Source organism: Cottoperca gobio, chromosome 15 (assembly GCF_900634415.1).
Source record: "Cottoperca gobio chromosome 15, fCotGob3.1, whole genome shotgun sequence".
NCBI lineage: Eukaryota > Metazoa > Chordata > Actinopteri > Perciformes > Bovichtidae > Cottoperca > Cottoperca gobio.
In genome coordinates, this window is record NC_041369.1 from 14,439,071 (window position 1) to 14,458,408 (window position 19,338).

The 19,338-nt window shown below is 38.9% G+C and overlaps 2 protein-coding genes across 2 annotated transcripts; both read right to left on the reverse strand.

Moving 5' to 3' along the window:
* Nucleotides 1-460: 460 nt before the first annotated feature.
* Nucleotides 461-8,905, reverse strand: chata (choline O-acetyltransferase a). Its single transcript, XM_029450228.1, has 16 exons — nucleotides 8,880-8,905; nucleotides 8,772-8,798; nucleotides 8,407-8,488; nucleotides 7,847-8,038; nucleotides 7,331-7,449; nucleotides 6,706-6,759; nucleotides 6,429-6,609; nucleotides 4,827-5,004; nucleotides 4,571-4,740; nucleotides 3,877-3,977; nucleotides 3,631-3,759; nucleotides 3,422-3,544; nucleotides 3,195-3,336; nucleotides 2,923-2,985; nucleotides 2,691-2,828; nucleotides 461-1,688 (listed from the first exon to the last, which is right to left on the reverse strand). The coding sequence occupies exons 1-16, from the start codon at nucleotides 8,903-8,905 to the stop codon at nucleotides 1,257-1,259; spliced, it is 2,157 nt and encodes a 718-aa protein (XP_029306088.1). The 3' UTR covers nucleotides 461-1,256.
* A 781-nt stretch (nucleotides 8,906-9,686) lies between these two features.
* slc18a3a (solute carrier family 18 member 3a) lies at nucleotides 9,687-11,775 on the reverse strand. The gene has a single exon (XM_029450039.1). It carries the CDS (start codon nucleotides 11,773-11,775, stop codon nucleotides 10,213-10,215), a length of 1,563 nt encoding a protein of 520 aa, XP_029305899.1. The 3' UTR covers nucleotides 9,687-10,212.
* Between the last annotated feature and the right edge of the window lie 7,563 nt (nucleotides 11,776-19,338).

Sequence of the window (19,338 nt, forward strand, 5' to 3'; positions counted from 1 at the left end):
ACTTTTTAAATGAAAGATAATAACAGATTTCATAAAATGCTAATTCCAATTTATTTTAAATTCAATACAAGTTATTATTCATTTGACTTGGAACCATATATCACAGATGAGATCATATGACTTACTATGTCATAACAATAATAATATTTAAAATAATTTCTCAGAATTTGTCATTTCCAAGGGTTGAAATAGTTTTTAATCTAATACTGGCAACACAATCAGAGTATATTATTTAAATCTCAAACATGATATTGATTGTCATCTACTCAGTAAACAGCACTATGAACACAAGCCTTAATTTGATTTTGGTTTCTTTCTTTTAATCTTTAACAATACTTCATAAATACAATACTTTGGCAGTCAGAATACACACAGTGATCACCTCTGGTTAGTAAGTTTCATATGGTTTCTTTTTAAACTTACATTTACATTTTATAACATTAAGTTATATCATACAAAAATAAATAACTTAATTAGTATATTCTGCTCATAAATGTACAAATACACAATTTTGATCACATTTAACATTCTTTGATAACATAAACAGTATCGCTTAAAATCTTGATCAGTTGCTTTTTCCAGTATATGGAATACAGTAAGTACAGTATGAACTAAACATCTAACGATTTTATAAAAGGATACTTTTTGTAACATACATGTAAGTAATAACCATGTATATTGTTAGTGCAATAGACACATTTTTCTAAGACAATACAAATATAAATTGCATAGAAGATTCTAGATTTACAATGTACCTTGAATCTTCAGAAAATAATCAGATAGCAGCATGCGATTTGCAAGTTGACATAGAGTGACAATCAGCCATCATTTACCATAACTCAGACTACTTTTGCTCATCACCAAACAATACATTTACTCTTTTCTTTGGCTGATTCGTCTTAATTAAGTGCAAAACAACAATCAAAAGCTCAATTCTGGCTTGATCTTTTTTTACCAACATACAGTAGCCATGTTGACAGACATTTACATTTCTGCTGTATATTAGATTTTTAATATTACACTCTATTATAACCAAACACCTCACATATTCTCTAAGAATAAGTAAATTAGATTATCATCAGCACTTCATACATTTGACAGTACAGTACACAGTACAGTATACATAACAGCTTTATGTAACATTTTTTATCACAGTTACAGTGAATGTTCTGAATGACTCGAGGAATACATTGTGGCATCACCAAACAGACTTTTAAAATCACAGCACCAATATTTTCCCTCTCACTGACAGTTTCCTATGATTTACTTCCGTTCTTCAACGCTTGTGACTCTCCCTGCGATGAAGTCTGGGTTTGAGCCTCCACTTTAGTCTGGTCTGGTGTCTTCAGCACAACCTGTGGCAGTGTCTGCTCACTCTCGCTCCGCTCAGCTGGTCTCTGCGGTGTTTTGTTTTGCCAGTTTGTCTCTGTTTGCGTGTGCGTCTCCAGCGTCTGACCCTGTCTTCGCTGGGTTGCATTGGAGCTGGAGTTACATTTATTGCACAGATCCCTCATGTCCAGGAGTCCCTGAACCACACACTTGACAAATTCTGCTGAACATGTCTGCGGGCTCTCATGGAAACTGGACACAGAGAAGATAATGTGGTCTGACTGAGGGTTGTAGCACGCTCCATATCCGTTTGGAACCACGGGTCCGTAGGAGCAGAACATCTCAACAGTAGTAGGAACCTGAGGGAACAGTGAATCCTTCAGTACTGAACTGCTGACAAGTTTACTGCCGTGTTCAAATACTGCTTTGGTTGAGATAAGACTATTGAGGTTTGCAATGTAAAATTAGTTGTCTTCCATATAAAAAGAAAAACTAAATTACAGTTTTGACTAAAATAGTGGAATTGTATTAAAAACATCTCTCTCGTGTCACCTGCCTTGTTTCTACTCTATAGAAACAGTCTATAGAAAGAAGACAGGTATGTGCTTGTAGTGCACTTTACATGAGTACTACAGCCATTCATACATTTGTGCCACTAACAAGAAACACAAAACATAAGCAGCTATGGGATACCCTGACTTTTTATAGTATAGGTCAAACTCCAAAAATGATGGATTCTACACTTCCCATGATGCAATTCAGCAGTGTCTTTTATTTCGAGCTACATTGATTAGTCGATCAACAGAAAATTAATCTGCAACTATTTTGATAATTGATTAATTGTTCAAGTCATTGATTAAGCAACATTTCTTTGTTAAAAGGTTTTCTTCTGCATACATTACAGAATATCAAATATGTTTGGGTTCTTGACTGTTGGTCTGACAAAGTAAGACATCGGATGACATCACCTTGTATTTTAGGATATCGTTATTTTTAAAATGTTTTACAGATCAAACGATTAATCTGTTAATCGAGACAGTAATTCGAACCCTCTTGGCTCTTATATGCCGACTTCTTTAAAAACCCACTCCTACAGTTTGTAGCTCAAGTTTTCTGTCAAAATTGTTTACGTCTAAAGCACAAGCCTAGAAAACCTTGGTGACCTGATTGATGCTATATTTCAGATTCAAGAAAGCTTTTGCAGAGCCACATTGGACATTATAAACTGTTTCCACAGGCTGAGCAGTACTCCTTGTGACGAGTAAACTGAATTTGAGGTTTAAAATTGGTGGAGTGCCCCTTTAATACATTTTTAATTATATATAGCTTCAGTTTGATGTTTTAAAATCAGATGACAATACCTGACTTGTAGAGAGAATGAACTGATTACTGATGAGATGGGCTTCATCTTTGAACATTTCCGGCTTCTCCATCTTCAGTTCATGTGCAATTTCACGTAGTCCTAGTAAGTGATTGTCTATTGCCAACCCTGTAATAGTCTGAAAAGAAGAATGAATACATGTGTTATTGTCTTTTGGCGAGCAAAGTCAACATTGTAATCTCAATCTGGACGAGGTTAGAGAATATAGTCACCAGAATAGTATACTTTGTCTGCGCGGTTATTGCCCCTCGTAACAGCTCCATCTTTTCTGTATCCTGGAGACGTAAACAACTGAGAATCAATTACTAGACTATAAAATCTCTTTATTTACAGTTAGTATAGTCATCATGGTGGAGTACATCAACACTGACTCAAGTTAAAAATCGAAGGTTGAGCTATAAAAAGCAAAGAAAACTCATTATTCAAACTGAGTTGTTACTCTGCAGCAGCATTTAAATTGGACTGTATGAATGTAACATCTTACGCTTGTGCTCAGTTTCCCATCAGTCATTGCTTTGACAAAGGCCAGGGCTTCTGGAGTGGCGGAGCGGATGTTGTCCACCCTGCCCTGCTGAAAACGACGTATAGAACCACTCTCATAGGTCGACACCGGTCTGCTGTGACATCTAGAGCAACACACACGGAGAAAGCCTTGTGGCTCGGAGTAACAAATAAGAATAAGTCCAATTATAATCATCTTGTTTTCCTTACCTGTAGTAGGCTAACTGAAGAGCAACCTGGATGTAGGCGTCGGGACTCATCTTCTGCTTCTTGATGAACTCTTTCCCGTAATCGTAGAATGTGTGGACATTCATGTCCAGGTTTTTCACCTGCCTGAGCAAATGAGGATTGACCGTGCTATGAGCTGAAAACATTTATCTGTGTTTTTGATAGTATAGAAAACAAGGTTAAAGCCACACCTCTGTAGTTTGTCAGCAGAAGAGGCAAGAAGTTTGTGAACATCTGGAGTACATTTCCAGCGGAGTCTGCGTGGTGCAGGCAGCTCGCTCACACTTGCAGCCCTGACTAGCTTTGACGGGCTGCTAATCCTGGTGTCACATGGGAATATTATATCATTTAGCATGTTTTGTTTTTAGGAAAGTCTTTTTTGGATTTAAGCATTTGCCAACAAATATCACAAACACATTTTACATGTAATGTCTTACATGTATTTGAGTAGATACTCTGTGCACTGCACAAGGACAATTCCCTCAAACGGTGAGTGTTCACACACGACTCCACAGCAGCCGTCAGCTCCTACAACAAACTGACACAGTCATGCTATTGTCAGTGATATTGACGAGTTGAAACAAACTGCAATGCTAGAGTATCTAAAATCCAGTTCATACGCATTTGCAGTTTTATCACCGTACTTGTGCTTACTGCAGATACATGTTCCTTCACATACATTTCATCCATATGTATAATTTAGCCTATAAGGAAGCCTCCAATTCATTCAAGTGATCTGAATTCTTTATCAAAACATCTCCTTCAAAGTCCATGCTAATGACATCAGGCTGACTGCCTGTAATCCAATAGGGACATCCACTCTCTTCTTCTTTAAATGTAAATTCTTATTATATTATATATATCATTTTTGGCATGGGATTTGCTAATTACATCCACTGGCACTGTCAGAAAATGAATGAATGAATGACGAAAATGAATTTGTTGACATTTCCCTCAGTAATTAAGAAGATAAGGCATCCCTCATTCATCTACATTCCTTTCATCCTCACTTAATTATTATTTTCCTCAATTGTTTAACGAGTTTTTAAAGAAATGTCTGTGCACACAGTGAGCAACGAGTTAAGGAAACAAACATTAAAGTAGCCTTGTTATCTAACTGTGCTCACTAACCTGCATGGGTTTGTCATACCAGCGGTTGCCCCCATTCTTGGCCACTCCTCCGCCGTGCAGCGTCAACATAGCACGTGTGGTGTCACTAAGCTCGGGCCCGGTGGGGTCATCCAGACAGACCAGACACATACAACGCTCGATCATGTCCAGAGAGTCCCTGTTAGTAGACTCTAGAGCATAATTTAAAAAAAAGTACATTTGGTGGCGCAAATAGACTTAGAAACTTGAGATCCACCTGACTTAAAGAGTCTCATACCTCTCATTAGCTCGCCGCGAGACTTGGCCCACTCTGTCCTTCCATCAGAAGTGAGGAGACCAATAGGTGGGAGCCGCTCTTCTTCGCTATCTGCCATCCGGGCGATTTTGTCCAGCTGAGTCAGCAGGTCTCTTTCATTCAGTCGGCGGAAGTTGATCACCACATCGAGCACAAAGAACTGGACAGAGGTTCACAAATTGGACACAAGCAAGGTGTTACTTTCAATATTAGCTGAGAATCTATAGCCTGAAGCACATTGGAGTAATGTTTTCCTTGAGAGATGGACACATGGGGATATCTGGTAGGATGTGCTTGGTGAAGGGCAACACAGACTTAAAGGATAATGCCGTTTTATTACAACTTCAGTCTCCATTTTTGTAGTTTTGACCATCATTTCTTTCCGTTTATAACGTTTCGGTCACTAGTAATTGCTGAGATTTGAAAACAAAGCAACAATTGTACAACAAAGTCCAACGGGGCAAGAAACATGAATGATCACACAGTCAGACAATTTTAAAAAAGACAACAGTTTAGCTACATAATCTATTCTCTTTATTTGGAGGTAAAACCAAAAGCGAGCGCATTCAAAATATTGGTATAATCCCTTATTAAATCCGAAAACAGTGTGTTTGCACAACTTCAGTATGTACAGAAGATTAAGGCTGAACCAGGATGTTGTCCTGCAAACTCTGTTGGATGTTACCTACGGACAGTTTGGGAATAATGTTTATGTTTTTCTTTTGTTTTCTCTTCCAAATATGTTCGGTAAACCTTTTTTTTTAATGATTAGCTGTCTGCTCATGCGTCTGTTGGACTTTGTGATATCAATGTTTCTGGGAACAATAATGTCCAAAGCTAATAAAATAAAATATGAGCTGTGATAAACCGGAATTATACTTTAAATAAAGATCTAACACTAGAGTTTTCACCATCATTTTCTTATCATCATATTCAGTCATAATTACTCTGCTCTTTACAGAGCGCTGATGAGTGACTCATTGGTAAGAACAGATGACAACACTGCTGACCTTGGAAGAACTTGATGATCGTAGTAAGTGGGCATCTTTCATTTGTTTTACTTATTTGAGCACCTTCGATTCTTTGGATATAACTTTTGTGAAGTTGCAACATACTTTAGTGGCAATTGCTGAAGGCTGATTTGCAAATGCAAATTGCAAAAAAAAAAACATGTTTTAGATAATTAACTTAACAGAGAGCACTTGTCAGTGAGCTGTGGCTGTTAATCAGTCATTGGGAGATAAGTTAGCATAGTGCCCACAGAGCCTGTTTACAGTACCATCAGATACAGTGAGTGATGATCCATATTGTTCTGCTGTGACGGGGACACGATGTATGGTCTGATTCTCACTCTATAAAACTATATATAATATATATATATATCTATATAAACTATAAACATTGTTCTCTGTGAGGTGATCTGTTCTGAATTCAGCTCATATGTTAAAATATTTAAAATTCTTCTGGTGACATGATTTGGGTTTGCTTTGTCAAACTACTTCCAAAGCTTCAAAAGTCAAGAATGCATTTTCATGTTTTCATTGTCTCTGACAATTTTGGATAATTGTTTTCATTGTGTCTGACCTGGTTTTTACAAGCCACAATGACGTGTTCAGGTTCTGGCATCACGCTACTCTCCTGGGCCACCAGAATGTCCCTCTCAGGTGCCGGTAGGCGGTAAGAAGTGAAGAGGCGATAGTACTGCTCCATACACAGAGGGGTTCCAGCCAGCTGGCCCCGGGCGTAGTCCACAGGCAGAGCACGCCTACACACAAACCCTTTGTCACGCATTTGATTTACTCATGAACTATAAGTGAAGATGATTTTCTCAAGTTTGTGCTCTCATTGTACATTAACTTACGAATCAAGAAGAGTCTTGTACTCCAAAACTCCAGAAATCAAGTGTGCAGCAAACCTAGGAAAGAAAAACGTTGTGAAGTACTTCCCAGAAACACACACACATTGTCACTCTTTCTCATACTCTCATACTCCCATAATTTCTGTACTTGTGGGAATAACTCCCTGCGTTTAGCCTTGTTCTTGTGTAGCTGTATTACACTTGTAATTACACAAATGCTAGATGTAAATCATCTGGTTAAGGAGCCAGTCCCAGATCAATACCGTGTTAACCAAACCACAGACTTCATTGTCTGTTGACCTTGTCACCAGTAGCCTGGCCTGACCTCTTAGCCCTCAAGGTGTTCTGGGTAATGACCCTATATGTCAATGTGTAGCAATGAAGTGTTCAATTTGCTATAATCAATCAAAGCCAGTCTCAGTAATTTAAACAGTTCACTATCACTAATCAAGTCTTTGTGTCGTAATAATCAAACATTGCATGTCAAGTGCTAACTTTTTTGATTTTTGCAAGGCATGGGAATTACAGCTGGTGTGTTAATATGTGTAGAGGGACAATATACTTCTGGATCCTGTCCTGTGAGGTTTCTCTCGTGACTCATCTGTCTCCGTTGTGCAGTGTCCTATACCTTAAAGAGTCGATGGGAGCCCTGAAGTGCTGCTGTGGGAAGACCATCACAGGACTGGAGTTGACAGGCAGAGCCAGTCTGTTGTTAAGGTACATGTCATTCAGCCAGTACTCATACACCTACAGTTGGACATAACAGAATCAATTAAAGGCAAAATCAAGTAACAATGATTTAATAGTGAATAAAAGGAAAAAACCAATACAAGCAAGTACAAGTTTGGACGTGGCTATCGTTCTGGAATGGATTGATCTACACAGACTTACTGTTTTTCTATTCTGTGAAAGGTTTGTTTACATCAGTCATGTTTGGAAAAAGCAGACCAATAATTTTATTTATGTTGACACAAAATGCAGTTTATTTGCTCATATTTACCAATAATTATAAAATACTATTAACATTCAAATAAAAATAAATAATCATCACAATGCTTAGTGTCACTAGTTGAAAACAATTTGTTTTGGGATTTGAAAGAACTTGCACACTGTTGTGTGGTTTTGACCAGATGCTTGTATTTACCCAGTTTGCCTTGTTCTCCCTCCTCTCCATAAGTTTGCTCTGCAGTAGCTCCCCCACTCCTCCAGAGGCTCCAAACTGCTTCACTACATTTTGGGTCTTGTTGAACTGTTCCTCTGTGAGCAGGTGCTTCATGCACCTCAGGTACATGTCCAGTGTGTCTTTCAGGGCTGGGAGCGGCAGCTTAGGGAGAGCCTGAGCAATGTGGGGCATGGAAAAGTCAAGGTTTTCTTCTAAGTTGCCACATGTAGTATATCAACTTTAAATAAATAATAATTTAGTTTGCATGTGTTCCATTTTGAGAACAAATGCTTGCCCAAATTGTAAATTATTAATTTCACTTTACTCAATTGTCAAAGCACAATAAATATGCTGATAATATATCATACATGCATGCTTAAGTCATTTTTTTGTTTTAATCTTATTAATATCCTTTAATTAATTAGTTGACGTTACTAATTTATTGTAAAACATTATTTATCTCATGCGTATTCCAGTGAAACAGACTATATATCCTCATGTATACAGCATATACAATAGATATAAGTCAAATATATATTTACATCTCCGCCCCCTAAATCTTTGGAGGGCTCTTGGTCCAGAACTGGCATGTTGGCGGTGCGGAGGGGCAGCCTTTGAGACAGACTCAAATACAATGATATCAGTATCAAGTTCCAGCACTTATAATCGCTTTATAAACGGTCTAACTACGAGCAGTTGTCTTTACACGTTGTACTACTTTGGAAATATTTAAGACACATGTACAATGCAATAAATAAAATGTATCACTGTCATGACTAAACAATACAAGAATGTGCACTTTGGAAAATGTTCATAAAATTGTTTCCAAACAAGCGGCCACCACTAACACTTAGACATTTACCAAAGTGAAACAAACCATGACATACAAATTAAATGTTTTACTCACCAGAAAGATAAAACAATCCCACTCGTCCTGGGGCTCAAGCAAGGAGTTTAGGATTATCCATCTAGACTTGAAACCATTTCTGGCGGAAATTCTTTTAAATTTCACTACTTTGATCCTTTTGTAATTTTGAGCATCTTTCAATCTCCAGCATGGCAAGAGCGCAACTCCCTCGCTGGCTCAGGAGAGATGCTGAGAGGGTACTTCACCCTCCTGGCTGCCAGGCTCCTCCCAGAAGTCCTGCTATTCGCCGATAAATTAATTTGGCACTTCACATCTTCACCCCACCTTATTTAGACACCGACTCAGATACTCACACGCTGTGCTGAACAGTTAGGATGTATTTTGCATGGACTTTCTCCTTTGACTTTCTGAATTTTCAACTCTTTCAGTAGAGTAGTTTTGGGAGTATACATTCCTTTTTCCTCACTGCATTTGACTTGGCTTTATGTACTTCATATTATTTTTGAACGAGCGTCAATGCTTTGACAAATTGTTGATTTTACACTTGATATTAACGTCAGGATCCTACATTCAATTATTGTTAACTATTTATTTTTTATTCGGATTTTTTACCTTCTCAATAATGAATTATTGTACAACTAATAAGCATCACAAAACTACCTCAGTGTAGGCCTTAATAAGTTTAATATTCGATTGTTCCTATTATTGTGTGTTCAAAGGCGAGAAAAAGGTACGCTTTATGAATATAGCCATCATTTAAAAACTAACATCATATTATCTTGACCATTTGTGTTAGTCCTTCACCTGTAGAGGAAAATAAATGTGTCATATACCACATGTAATTAAGTGTAGGTAATTACATTAATTGCCTAAATAAATAATTTCCATAAACAATATCATTCACATAATATTGATTTAATTATGTACATGAATATACATATATGTACAGTCGCAGATCACACAATGAGGCTATGCATTCCAGAAGTACATCATCCAAAATAATCAGACAACAAGACGCAGTTTTCAGTTCATTTCCATCTGTTGTAACTCCCTAAAACAGTTGTGTGACACACAGTATTGCATATTGAGTTTAGCAGCACAACTCTGGCAAAGAAATACAGATTACATTGAAAGACGCATACAGTACAATTGTTCTTTTGTTAAAATACATTTACACATAATCCCTGAATATGAGTCAGTTACTGATACAGTGATAAATACTGTTAATGAATAGACATTTATCTCAACAAATATTTCACGATACTCTCTCTTAAAATGAACAAACACCAGCGAGCGCCTTTCTACTGCAAAAGCTTGAAGCTACTTGATCTGACAATACCCAGAGGAATTGTCACCAGGAGCAGTAAATAATGTATGTCGTTACACAATCCTAATCGTGTTATGCAATTGATTGGACCGGACGGGATGCACACAACTCTACATTGGCACTTTGATAGTTTTACACTCAGTTAAAGGTATTTTACGCGTACTCTCCTCCTGAGGATTCCTCCTCTGAATACGACCGTTGCGCAAAGGTTTCAATGCCATCCTCGTCGATCGTTGTACACAAACCCTTTCTCTTCTTCTCTCTTTGCTCCATCTTAATCGTATCATATAGTCCTGTTGGACCATCCTCCAGGAGCATATTTCGCTCGGAGAAAGAAGGCTTCATCTGTGTCACGTTCTTCAGCAGAAGGAGCGCCGGTGCGTAAAGTACATTAATGAGGCCCATGCCTAAATTCAGCTGAACAAAGCCCATGTTGTGCACTATCTGTCCAGCAGCCACGGGCCCCATGGCATAGGCCAAACAGTAAGATATGTCTGCGATGGCGTACACACTGCCATACACTGACACATGTCGCACATCCACAAGGAAAGCGAGTGTTGGCAGGAGCGCCGTGTCTACAAAGGCGATGCCAAAACAGATTCCGCACAGCGGGATCATGAGCTGTCCAAAGTTTTTACAGGCTGGCACTGTGCAGGAGCTTGCGCCTATGAACACCATACCTATAGCCCCGTAAAACCACTGGAGATGAGGGTACTTGGCTGCTAATTTGACAGTGAGAAATACACCTAGAACATGAGGGAAGAAGGCAGGGAACCATGTCATGCCGATCTCCCACTGGCTGGCATGCATGGTGTCCTCCATCCAGTTGGCGATAGTGGGCTCAAGGAAGGCGAGAGGGATGTTACAAATTGTCAGAGCACCTGCTACTACAGCTATATAAGGATCAATCATCAGTTTATACATGGGGGTGCCCACTGGCATGTTTTCTCTCTCTCTGTTAGAGAAGGGTTTCAGCACAGTCAGGCACAATATACCATCGATGAGGCAGACACAGGCAAGAATCAGGAAGGGAACCCGCTTCCCTGCGAACTCGTAGAGGATCCCTCCAAAGGGGGGCGCCACGAGACTTCCAAAAGAGATGAAAGCCAAGGCAATACCCAGCGCTTTGGTCCTCTCTGACTCCTCTGTGTACCTGTCTGCGATCAGAGCGAGCCCTGCTGTGTCCGCGAAAGCCGAGCCGAGGCCCTGCATGCTGCGCGCCAGGAACAGAGTCGCGTAGTTTTCAGCAAAGGCAAAAGTAAGGGTGGACAGGAACATGACATTGAGACCGATAAAGAGTGGAATATCATACCCAACCCTGTCAATAAACGTGCCACTTATCGGGTTCACCAGAAGCTGCAGGATGGCCTTTGAGGCAAAAAGAACACCGATCTGTAGGTCGAAGTTCCCCTTGGGTGTTTTGTGCATGGTGCTGTTAGTGGAGTTGGTGTGCGGTTCAATGGCTAGGGCATGATCTGCTGCTTTCTGTAGCCCTTCAAGGTAATCGGGTACAATTGGCACAATTACCATGTAAAGCATGTTGTCTAATAAAAGTGCAACACAGACTATTACTAGAATAATCCGTTTCTGCCGAACTGGTTCTTGGATTACATTACCCAGTTGTTGTTTAGTTCTTTCACTCATCTGGGACAGTTTGGAGGCGGCAGATTGTGCCAAATTAGTGGCTTGTCCCTCTTTGGTCTCCTCCGGCTCCATGATGTTCTCCTCTTTCTGGCTCAAGTCCTATCTTTAGAGAAAGAAAATCGGCTTCCCTCCAGTTGATTTGTTCATATAATTACGCACGCTTTGCACATCTGTTTTGTCTTTTGTTTCGTTTTCTTTTCCGGCACCGGGAGCCCCACTAATGAGCTAGATAACTTCCCTCTGCTTTACCTCTTCTCTGTCCTTTGCGCCGTCCGTCATCGCACGCGCTTTTCCACTCCCGTGACTTGGACTCGTTTTATCCCCGTCATCCCTAGTTGCTTCATTGTCTCATATCCCGTCATTCAGGTGACGCGCTGGTCCCGGGCAGCACTAACAGGTTGGGGATTCACCTACAGCTCACAGTGCCGGCTCCATCAGCGCACTCCCTGTTTCAGGTCCCTCTGCTGCGCCCCTTCGGCTCCCAGACGCTCCCAGCTGTCTCCAGTCACCTGTAACTCTGTGAGCTAAGTCATCATTTCACATCAACCGGACTGGTTTTGTCGGCCGTGGAAGGAATACATACTGCAGTTTGTTGACTCCCATAGGTGCCCCCCTCCCCCCTCCCCCCTCCCATCTCCGCCGATGGCTGTGACGCACAGTCCTGTTGCTCTCCAGAAGATAATTTATGCTAATTAAATACAAAATCCCGATTGCACACTGCTGTCCTGTCCAGTATTTATTTTATGTTTAACCTCTTCAATATTATTTCACTTATGTGCAATTTGAATATTTGAGTCGGATATATCTTTGAATATATATATACAACTCAATAACAGAAACCTGTAGTTATTCAACTTGAGCTCAGAAGCAACATTATACTTACAAATACTTTCCGATTTCCGAGTTACTGGATTAGAAGAACACTGATTCAGCCCCACACACCAGTGGACAGCGCCACAGAAGATAAAGAGATTAAAGTGAGGACATTGAAACATATATTTTTTCATTCTTCTAACGTTTTTCCATTCCCATAATCCAATTGTGCACTGCATTTTGTTTCTAAAACAGTATTTTTCGGACAGCAAAGGTGAGTTTAGGTTCAAGCCTCAGCATCCACTTTGATGAAGTGTAACTGAGCAAAGCACCCCCTCGTCTCTCTCTTTGTCTCTATCTCTCTCATCCCCCCTCTCTCGTTTCTATATTAATAATAATAAGATAATAAAATGTGCTTGAAACATAAATATGACAGTTCTTCACGATCAGATCGGTTTGATTGGGCTGTACGCACAACTGTCAAAATCTCATCCTTATTATCTACATTTAAATATATTTTTCGCCCTTTAGCGCCAACTTCCTGTTACATTGATTTAAAAACGTGCTCTTTTCCACTGAATGTATTCTGTTGAACTTTATTTCCCTTCGCTCTTCTGAACAAATGTAGCTTTTAAAAGAATCTCGCTAAAGTCAAGGCGTTCCCACCGGATACACATCGTTGCAGTTACATTTGCAGATGTAGACCTAGTACTACTATCATATCTGAAGGGTACTTCAAGAGATCGTATTTGTTCCGCTTTTTAACCGACACGAGACGAGTGAAGTGGCGGTTTAAATATAGCATGACACCGCCATCTTCCGGTGCAGAGTAGCTTCAGCAGCAGCTGTCACCTTTACTGTACACTGTGAAAGCAATTTACTAATGAGGATAAATAATGTATTTGATTGGAGTCAGCAGATATTGAAACCTCATAGAATTACATTTTAAAAACAGGATAATTATTTTAGAAACTGTTTAAATGATGTCAATGCATCGGAAGCTTTTGTTGTTTCAGCTGATTTGACATGTTTTCAGAATAAACGAATAACGAGGCTACAGATGGATCTGAAACATGAGACAGAGAAGGATTGACATCTAGTGGAGGAATAATGTATTGGTCAAAGAAGCTATGAAACCTGAAAAGTGGATTCCCCCTAAATATTATATTCTACATCTGAATATAAAATAAAATCTGCTCAATCGTTGCCATACATCATACCTTAATGGTGACTGATATTATGAATGTAATCAAGGTGGAGAGCCTACTTGTGAATGAAATAATACTTTTACTAATTCATTAACCCGAGGTGTGTGTGTTCATGTCTTAGGTTTCAATCATGTTGCTTTAATCAACAGTCAAAATTGTTTTCCTTTTGGTTTTCTCTTTGGGTGTCATGTGTCTTTATTCAGCCAGTAGATGTCCTCATAGCCCTATTTATTTTCCCTGAAATACATTTCTGATTTTCAACTTTATCCTTTTATACATGTCACAGTATAACAATATTGACACTCTGTATCTTGTGGAGAGGCTTTGTTTATCAGCCCACATCGTACACCAGATCATGCAGTCACAGGCTGAGTAGAGGCGTAACAGACTAACTTTAACTGCAAGACAAACAGACACGACATTTAACCCAGGAAAACATGATCAATGATCAAAGTACAAAGAGGAGACGCGTCATCACTGTGGCCGGTGACTGGAGGCTTTCCTCACAGCATGAGTAGTGTTTAGTAACAGCAAGTCATTTATATGCAAGACTAGATGTTCCCAACCTCTTTACCTTGTGCACCTTTAAAATTAAGTAGCGTCAACATGTGACTCCTCATGACTCCTTATGACAAGAATTGTGAGCAGTTTAACTGAAAAGTGATTTTTTTTTAATCAGAATCTTTAATTGGAAGAGTTTTTGAGCCCTGAAGAGTATTTTATGAGAAAAACAAAACAAAACGTAAAACAAAAATCTAGGGACCATTCAGATATTTTAGGGGTCCCTTTGAGGGTCCTGACCACCAATAAAAAGACTCCAATTCCACACAGGTGTAAAACAGACATGCCAAAATTCCCGTACAAGCTCTCAGATAGCAACAAGGGCCGAGTAAAGGGATAGAAGACAGAGGCAGTCGTATCCACTGTGGGATGAAAGAGACAGAATACCACTGGGTCCAATATGACCGCAGTATCATTCATCAAGATTCACACAAAGAGAGCTGCTTCAAAGTAAAGCTGTCCTATCGGCCTGGTGGGTACACTTGAAAATCCCAAACATTTCTCTTATGGTGAGATATTTTGGGATATCACCTCTTTTGATGAGCCTTTTTCAAGGCCAATGGTTTGGCATGTTTGGACTGTGTGATGCCTGGCCATTGCAAAGGCCAGATTTCCTGTTCTAATGGCTGTTTTGTGCTTTTAAATACAAAATCTTTGAGCTTTTTATTTTATTTTGATACACACTTGTTGTCTTTTTTGGAACATGTAAAACACAAGTTGGACACTGTAAATCAAGCCTTTCTATGAGAGTTCAGACAAGTGCAATGGTGTGTGATATACAGTATACGTACATGTCGTAACTGCATAGAGGTATGAATATTTGAAGTGAAGTTGTTGACTGGATGCTGTCAATTTCCACCATTTTTTAAACAAATCAGAAAAATCAAGCCATTCGTATCCCTCCTGGAGCTTTGTCTGACGTAGACGGGCTAAATCCAGGCAATAAATGTTAGGAATGTATCCAAAAAGGGGCTCAAAATGTTTTCAGATGTATTTTTAGATGAAATGTTACGTCACATTAGGGAGAGAACAGCTTTGATAATCACATTTATTTCCCTTAGTGAACATACTGTAACTGGAAAGCTTAAGCAGAGTCATGAAGGCCGGAACACTGCGTTGGCTTCTGGTTCACCCCAAGAGACTGCCTGTGCTTGATCTCTTGCCTTCTCTCTCACACACACTCACAGCGACACAGTTACAGATTACAGTTACAGATACAAACAACTGTAGGAAACTTTGTTTAGTTGTTTTGCCATTCTTTTTTCTCCGGGGAAAACAATCTCTTATTTGTTCAGTGTCCCCTTGACTGCTGTCAAGGGCGGAGTCAGCGCTGCCCTCAAAACTGGATTGGCTGTGTTAGGGGATCAACATTTTTGCTGTTTTCCCAGTGATTCTGCTCTGATCTGCTTTGAAAGTAGCTCAGGAGATTCAAGATCACCATGTAATCTTGTGCAGTTGCCAAAGTATTAATTTCTAACAGCCATACAAAATCCTAAACCACTGCAACGAAATGCACACAAAAATGACTCTGCTGGACCTGGATTATTACAATATGAAGTTATTTTTTAGCAGGCTGAAATATGTAAATTGAAAGAAAGTATAGATTGTCCGAACATTTATAAGATATAAACAAGTTGTCTGCTGTAGTAAAGAGACAGAAAGCAGGACAGATAATGTTTATATACTTTTGGCACGCTGTGAAGGTGTTTAAAGGAAAATTCCTCAATTATCAAACCATCAAAGTTCACATGTTTTGCATTCAGGCTGTAGTCTACACTGGTAGGAAATATATGCAGCAATACAACGGTGGTTTAACACTTTAACTACAGATAAAGGTGCTACAGATTTTTAGGGATGGCAATGTCAGTCTGTCGGTCCAGGCTGAAATATCTACACCTTGAGGTTGAGTACACGTTTGCTAATTAGCAGACTTAGACTAAGACTCAGACTTAGATGGTGATCCTGCATGGTAAACAACATGTTAGCATTGTCATAGGGAGCATGTTAGCATGCTGACATTTGCATTTAGCTCAAAGCACCACTGTGCACAAGCCTCACAGAGCTGCGAGTTTATTACTCTACAAGTATCAACTATAAAGCACACTTGAGGCTGATAGAAAGATTATTAGTTTTGCATGGATTCGGTCATAAACCAAAATATTAGAGACATTTGAAATGACAGCTGATGATGACCCGAAATGAAAAGTCACAGGATCAATCAACGTTACATCCAGAAGGGAAAATGAAGTATTTTATAAGCTTATCTCCTGTTAATGAACAATAAGACCTTGCAAAGAAACCAGTTCAAGCATCAGATTAATATAGTGGATTACAGTACAGTTATTACAAAGCAACAGTGTTTAATAAATAGTTCCAACTCCGTGGTCCATGTTGGAGTGCAGTTGTGAACTATGGGGCAGAGGACACTGTAAACCAATCAGGAGCTGGACCTTTAAGCAGTGAAACATTTGATGAGTTTGTCCTGTATGGAAACTCAATGCAAATGAGAAGCATTACATCATTTTGTATGTACTCTGCATTTGAAAAATAAGAAAAGTTTGTTGATAGGATAATCCATGTATATCTGAATGGATTAAAAGATACATCATCCCCATGTGTGAAATCCATTCATTCAATCAAAACACAGTGCAGCTACTATCAATGTGTGTGCGTACAAGTCAGGGTGTGAAGTGATCACAATACCGTCCAACATATACTGGTGAAAGGGAACGGTTTGATGAATTAAAACAGCGGTTTGTAACGGACAGTGACGCACAGCTCCACTTTAATCCAGATTACACTGAAACACTAATCCTGTAAAAATACTGTTTCTTCAAAGCAAATATGTTTTCCCCCCCCTGCTAATATTTAATGTCTTAGATGTGTACTTGATTGTTGTATTAAGATTGGATGTGTTTGCAATATTGTTACATGTCAAACATGCTGTGTACGAATGGTGTGATTTCTTAAATTCAATTAATTGATTGGAAGAGCAGCTGTGGTCAGTATTACCATTGATTGACCTGTGGCTGCTCAACAAGAGCGTGTGGGTTACTCTTGGTGTGTGTGTGTGTGTCTTTTGGGTCCAGGGTTATATAACCGGCTTCACATCTGACAGTCAAGATCACTAATGGAGAAATTGAATGTGTGGTTGATCTGATGAAGCAGACTAACATTTCACCTTGTTTTTGCGCTCGGCTGGGCCTGAAGTCGATCATGAGGCGTTGCAGTCACAGTCTGGCTCGACCATAAATGGTGATTCAGAGGGAGTGGTGTTGAATTGGCTAAAAATGATACAGCTCCAGGTTGGAGGGTTGATTCTTTTTGTGCCACCGCTCGCTGAGCAGCAAAGGGATTCTGCACACAAAGAGAATAAGGCCGGTTTGGGAAAGTAGGAATAGTTGCAACGTTTTTCTTATTTTATATTATCTTTGCTTTTTTTGAGTTGCATCTTTTAAAATGTATCATCAAGTCATCTATCTGAGTACAGAAAGTTGTCATTTCATAATATAGATATACAACATAAAGACATTAATGACATTCGCATCAATGCTAAACTAAGATTGCAAACTTTACACCCTCTAAGCATCAGCAGGCTATCATGCTGACGTTAACTTGGCTTTAGCCTCAGTAGCCGCTTGTATTGACTGTTGGTCTTGTTTAAAAGAGAAACAATTATTAATTCCTAGCTTCCAACAAAATGTTAAAGTTTATTTTAACAAGCAAAATTCATGCAAACATTTTTACTTTTGTTATTAGGACTCTGGGTCTTTCCTAATCTCAAACCATGCGTCTTTGTTTGGTTAAAATTCTATTATTCAGGTTTGTTTGTGTTTAGCATGTGGTTTGTTACAGTTACCATAAAGATAATATAATAATAATAATAATAATAATAATAATAATAATAATAATAATAATAATAATAATAATAATAACTATAACAACACATTTTATTTATTTATCACCTTCCAAAACAAAGTTACAAAGTGCTTCACAATAAAGACAGAACATATAACAAAAACACAAAGAGAATGTAAAAACTAAACACATAATATATTACATATAGTAAAACAACCAAAAATTACATAAAACATAAAAAGAAATCAACAAAATTTTAAACGTGATTTAAAAGACGAGGTAGAGTATGCAGCCCTGATCTGAAACACTAGCTTTATTCCCACAGTGTGTGTATTAAACATGTGCTGTGTCTATCCTCTGACTACCCACAGCTGTTTAACAGTCAGTATAACATTACATTAGTACAAGTTAACTGCATGTTATTTACTTCCTGTGTCAGCTTTTTCTCTCAACCTACAATTGATAATTCACTTACTTATTGCAAGGGTGATTGTGCACGGAGCATTTATACAAACATCACATGATCTGTTGCTTGTTGTTGATTGGGGATACCAGTATTATCTAGTGTTAAAAGCATCCTCATCAGCCTCCAGATTATTCCTGGTTGTTTTCTCCCTCATTGCGCCGGAGAATGCTGATTCATTTATCTTCTTCATTCACTCTGGAACAGTCTTCACTCACTCTTTCTCCTGCGCTCGTGGTCATGTTGCCGTATAATCCTCTCAAAATCCCATATGAAAACTTCATTGGTCGACCAGACATAATCCTCAGTGGACTCTAAATACCTGAATATGTTTGATTGTAAGAGAGGGAGGGGAGGGGGGGGGGGGGGGGACAAAAAGCAAACTGTGGTCTTCTGCCAGACATTAGGATTCAAACTATAACATAATCCAGCAGTTATTTGACGTAAATCTCTGGAATTGTGGGGTTTAAATAATTAATCTGTGAACATCATCTATGATGACAAACCATTTTTGGATACTTATAAACTATGAGGAGAGAAAAAGTATTTTTTATTACAGCGAAGTGATACCTTCCACTAATGTATCAGGTATTTATTTTTCTAAATATTTATTGCAAAGTGTTCCTTGAAACTCTAAAAATGCATTTGTGTTGGCAGTTGATCATGTCTGTCTGCAGCGGTTTAGGACGTGGGGTCAAAGTAACTCTTTCCACCAGATGACAGCTCCATATG

What these genes read in the sequence shown, in the direction of transcription:
- chata (XM_029450228.1), bottom strand. Translation starts at nt 8,905, where the DNA reads ATGCTCAAAATTACAAAAGGATCAAA. An exon ending in TACAAGACTCTTCTTGATTC is followed by an intron (nt 6,610 to 6,705) that starts GTAAGTTAATGT and finishes GTTTGTGTGTAG; the next exon opens with GCGTGCTCTGCCTGTGGACT. An exon ending in GGTATGACAAACCCATGCAG is followed by an intron (nt 3,978 to 4,570) that starts GTTAGTGAGCAC and finishes TGACTGTGTCAG; the next exon opens with TTTGTTGTAGGAGCTGACGG.
- slc18a3a (XM_029450039.1), bottom strand. Translation starts at nt 11,775, where the DNA reads ATGGAGCCGGAGGAGACCAAAGAGGGACAAGCCACTAATTTGGCACAA.